General features: G+C 44.6%; 1 protein-coding gene across 1 annotated transcript in view; it reads right to left on the reverse strand.

Annotated features, from left to right (window-relative positions):
• Window positions 1-3,383: 3,383 nt before the first annotated feature.
• Window positions 3,384-4,989, reverse strand: part of EMC8 (ER membrane protein complex subunit 8) — a gene marked incomplete at its 5' end in the record, with an annotated part of 3,006 nt that continues 1,400 nt past the window's right edge. Inside the window, 3 exons of the mRNA XM_010013012.1 lie at window positions 3,384-3,914; window positions 4,212-4,306; window positions 4,829-4,898. Of these exons, the coding sequence (XP_010011314.1) occupies window positions 3,755-3,914; window positions 4,212-4,306; window positions 4,829-4,898 (325 nt within the window). The remainder of the gene's footprint in view (window positions 3,915-4,211; window positions 4,307-4,828; window positions 4,899-4,989) is intronic.

The following is a 4,989-nucleotide window of genomic DNA, read 5'->3' on the forward strand; positions in this document are numbered from 1 at the left end:
CCTCCATTAGCATTCACGTGCTCTTCCCTATCGGCAATGCCCTCCACCGAGGAGCATCTCAGAGACGTTTTACAAATAGCAGCAGCACTGGAGTACAGCGATTAGGCCTCGAGCCAGGGAGCAGAGAGACCCAGGGTTGCTTCCTGCATCTGTCACTGCCACCTCTGCTCTCCTCCAGTGAGGAATTCTTGAGGGCAGGGGGCTGTCTAGCAGGGCACATCTCCGCAGCGCTGGAGATGGGCTCTGCACATCTGCGTGCCCCCTGCTCCAGCTGCGCTGGGTGAAGATGTGGTGTCTCCTTCACCCTGCTCGTCTGCTTCCCGCACCCACGTAGGATCACAGAATGGTTTGGGTTGGAAAGGACCTTAAGATAATCTAGTTCCAGCCTCCCATCAGCTCTAACGAGCTGGAGGAGGTTAAGTGTCTGCAGGTTAATTCTGCTTGTTTTCACACAGACATAGGCTAGGGAAGATCCCCAGAGCAGCTCAGCTGGCAGATGGGAGAGATGGGAGAAAAACCCCAGCAGCACACTGGTTCACTTCCTGAGTGCAGCACTCCCGCCCCCCAAACTCATCATATGTGCATACATCAATGAGCTGAGAGAGGAAATGGCACCAGAGCATTCCCTGGGAACAGGTACCTTGCTTCTGAGAGCCCCTGAGCACAGCGGAGCAGACAGCCCTTGGCTCTTGCCACCCGTCTGCTCTTCCCACTTAGGATGCTGCACAAGCCAGGAGGAGCAGAGACCACATCTCCTGTGCATCTAGCCCCAATTCTCCAAACAATTTTAGTGTGATTTCACTTGGTAAAAATACAGTCCCCCCTCCCAAACTCTCTGCTCCCTTCTGTGTTTCTCAAGCTGGATGGGTACACGGAGTTTTTGGCACTGCTGGAAGTGCCATGGGTCACTTACGCCTTGCTGTGTCCTAGGTCATTCTGGTCCTCAGTATAAAACAGAATGGGTCCTGAAGCAACGCAAACACAAGGCTCTTTGTTCTCCCCCTCGTGACTAAAGGATTCAAGGCAAGCACTCACGTGGGTCCAGCAAAGAGTAGTGTGTCCTCACACTTGAATCCAAGCACTTTGAACTGGTATTTTCAGATACTTGGGGTTGTCTCTTTATCACTGTTTTGAAATATAAGGGTTGAGAGCGGAAAGAAAAAGAATCCCACATGGGAATCATTTTGCATTTCCAAGTGCTTAAAGTCCTATGGATGAGGTAAGAAGCTGGGAGTTAAATGTCTGGGCAAGCAAAATGCCAGATCTCCAAATCTTGGTGAATAAGGGGGAAAAAAATAATTAATACTTCATGTTATTAACCACTAACAAACCAAAAAAAGATTAGGACACCTGTTCCCAGTGCTGTCTTCCCAGCTATCACAAGGGCCCCAGCAACAGAGACATAGATGCCTTCCCCCCTGAGATTTCTTCCCCCCTGAAGGTTTAAAGGGAGTTACCTTGAGCTCTGATGAATCCAACTGATCGGGCAGCCAGGAAACCAGCATTTGCTCCTGCAGGTAGGTTTGGTACATCAGCAGGAGAGGGGAACACAGCCTGCAGCTTCCTCATTCTTTCACAAGAGCCACCATGGCTGCGGGCTGCCTGGCTTTATGAAATTGCTGCCTTTTGTCCTGCCTTCAATGCAAATAGGACAGGTGAGATAAGATCTGAGCATAGCAGAGCTTGTCCTTTTTCCTTAAAGCCAGCCTGGGCTTCTGCTGGTGGCAAAACACTCAAAGGACCTCATTGAAAAGCAAACAGAAGATAAAGAAAGGGAAAGACAAAGCACTAGAAACTGCTCCTCTTCCAGAAACGTGTCTCATTATTAGTCACAGGGAGTGTTTCCATCAGGTTACAGAGTGATGATACACATTTTGGGGGAGGATGGCAAGATTTAAACTGTATTAGCATATATATGATCAAAGATAGATTATGACATCGAGTTACAAAGAAATACATTTCCTGTGGCTCAGGAGACATACCAGCTTATGTGGCAGTGCTGACTGACAATCTCCCATAACTAATGTACTGCATCTCCCTAAGATAACATCTGCCTCTGGAACAATAGGTTAGATTTCAGAAGGTGTTTGTACAAAGTAAGCCAACAGTCCTCTGCCTGCAGAGCCTGCTCCAAACACACACTGCAAGAGCATTCCTGTTCCCAGGGTATCTTTTCATACAGCCCTGGATGTGCAGTGAAACAGCCACTGGAATGTGTTTATCTCACTGTTTGTGAGCTAGATATATGTTCTTGTTCAACAGGTGAAAACATTATCCCTTCCCACAAGCACATCTGACTCATGCTTAGGCAAAGCTGTCGACTAAGTGCCAATCCCTTTTGTTAACACCACCTCAGGGAGACAAACCCAACTGTTCAACCCTTCACTTCCTCCTTGGACATGGAGCTGAACCTCATACCTCACCTCCCAGTTTTGTGGAATCAGAACTGCAGGGAACACCACAGCAGGACTCAGGTGTAAGCCCCCTGATTCTATTCACTGCTTTGGAACAGGATTTTAACCTTACACCTTACCTTTCACTAAGACCAAGAGTAAAACTTGTGCTTATTCAAGGAGAATCAGAGGTAGACCAAGAGGTTTTGACAGTCCCACCCCCCAGATTTCAGAATCAGAACACTAAACTAAAATCAGGAACTTGGAGAGAGGTGGATCATTTGGATCTCCCACTTTTTGGTAGGAAGAGAAAGAAATCTAGAGAAACTGATGCAGGCTGAGGCTATGGTTAACTAGTTTGACAAACAACCGTGAGAAGTAAGGCAACGAGAACTGTGCTAGTCTGATATAAAGCTTCATTAAACTTTGTCTTATAAAATAAACATTAATTAGAAAGACAGAAGCAGAACAAGACTGTATCTAGGCTCCTTGATTCAATGTATTCAGATCACTTGCCTTCAATTTGGAGGGACACATTTTAGACCTACTTAAATGGACAGCATATGAACCAGATGAAAATGAGATCTGTTTATAAAACCCAACAATATTGCATATAATAAATAAGGTATTTCACTCTTTTTTTGTAAACTCAAACTGGTTTAGAACTCATTAGTGCACTTCCAGTCCTTTTTACACATCATTAGGTGAACATTTGGTTTTTACCTTGGGTTTAACATATTCAAGCAGTATCTGTGGCTGTATGCCCATGAAGAGCAGGAATCATCATAGCATTTGGGAATGCTGCTTTAACACATTCTTGGTGGTAGCTGTGTCATGCTAAACCACTGCAAAACAGTTAACACATGAGCATGGTACATCATCCTCATCAGTTTGCACTTTACTGTGCCAAAAAAATTACATTTCCAACCATTAACCTTACATATCTGACCGTAAATTTTCCCATCTGAGGACAAGACCTATTTTCCTTGGAAGGTATTCCCATAAATCATTAAAAAGTAACCTCTCTGAAGATTAGAAAAGCTTAGTCAGAACTCTGTATTATAACCAGTAGGGACAAGCAGTAGTAGTTTTGATTTTGAAGGAATAGCAACATTCACTACAACTGGGAAGGCATCCATAAGGACAGCAGTAACTGACAGTTTGAAGTTCTTGGAGAATCTCAGAAAAAGGATTCAACAGCTTATGGACACATCACTCTGCAATGTGATGCGCCAGTGCTTTTTAATCAGTCAGGTTTCCACACAAGGTACTGAATATTATTCTATTTACATTCAAAAATAGCATTTTTCTCTCTTCAGTACAGAGTGGGAACGCCTGTAAGTTAGTCAGTAGGAACCCCTCTAACACAGGTGGAGGACAGCTTTGTTGATCTCTGGGTTTGTCCAGTCGTTCCGGATATCATCCAGGTGATTGTCAAAATCCACCAGTGTCTCGTAGGACTTGCTGTCTAAGAGAGATGCAGCAATTCTCTGGGCTTCGGTCCAATCTTCACAAAAATCACTAGGGCATAAAATAACCAGGAGTAAACAGCAATCACCAGGAAAATCTCCACTATCTCCTCCACTCTGGAAATTAAGATACAGCCTCTGCAGCACGGTCATGGCGGTCATTCTGCCTGGCTGCAGAAGCCAGTTCTCTGTCACTACAGCAAAAACCTGCTTTAAAACCCAGCTTTAAAAATCATCTTCACCCACCACCCTTACAGTGTCACTCACCTACAGTCAAAGTTCCTCCCTTAACCAGGCAACCTGTTTTTCCTTGCTACCCAAGCACAAACAAACTCTGGAGTTTACTCACACATGTGGGTCCTTGCACCTCCACTTGTTCTCGTGAAGCTCATACACGTGAATGGCAGGCTCCACACACTCCATCGTAAACTTGGTGTTATCAACCTGTTTTGCACAGTAAAACCCCACTTTAGTCTCCTCCTCAAGATCTCAAGCAAAGAGATGAAATAAAAGCCAATCAGTTTTTACTAACAGGGCACCTTATACTAACTCATCCATTGTTCTACCTTCAAATGAGCTGAATTTTACACGTTTAAACTGCAAACATCCTTTGTCACTGCAGCAAGGAGGCAAAGCTCTCCAAGTCTTAAAAGACAAGAGTTAAGCAAGAGCTTAAGTCACAGAAGGGGGTCTAAATTAATGAATACACTGTCTTCACTCTAGCCTTGCAAACAGAGAAAGCCTCCACTTCCTCTGAGATGGCAGCAAGGCAACCACAGTTTCTTCGTAGACATACTAAGAACTGCACTGGCTACAGGTCATTGCATCTCCTCCCCAGAGCATTTGGAGGGAAAAAGTTACTCCACTATTAAAGGACCCAGAAATTAGTGTTTAAGTGGCTTGTCCAACACTACAGTCATAACATTAACAGTACAGAAAGAGGTGGGAGGGAATGAAATAATTTACCATTATGAGTGCTGTATCATTAAAGCCTTCTGCAATTCTGGAGGCCACCTTTTCTGCAACCTGGTTTGGGCTGCAACAGAAGGTAAAAGTAACTGTGTTAGGTGAAGCAAGACATTTCAGCTGAAATCAGCAGGCAATATGCTTAAAGAGCTATGAAAATT

The sequence above is a fragment of the Nestor notabilis genome, unplaced genomic scaffold, assembly GCF_000696875.1.
Source record: "Nestor notabilis isolate BGI_N333 unplaced genomic scaffold, ASM69687v1 scaffold16034, whole genome shotgun sequence".
In the NCBI taxonomy this organism is placed as follows: domain Eukaryota; kingdom Metazoa; phylum Chordata; class Aves; order Psittaciformes; family Psittacidae; genus Nestor; species Nestor notabilis.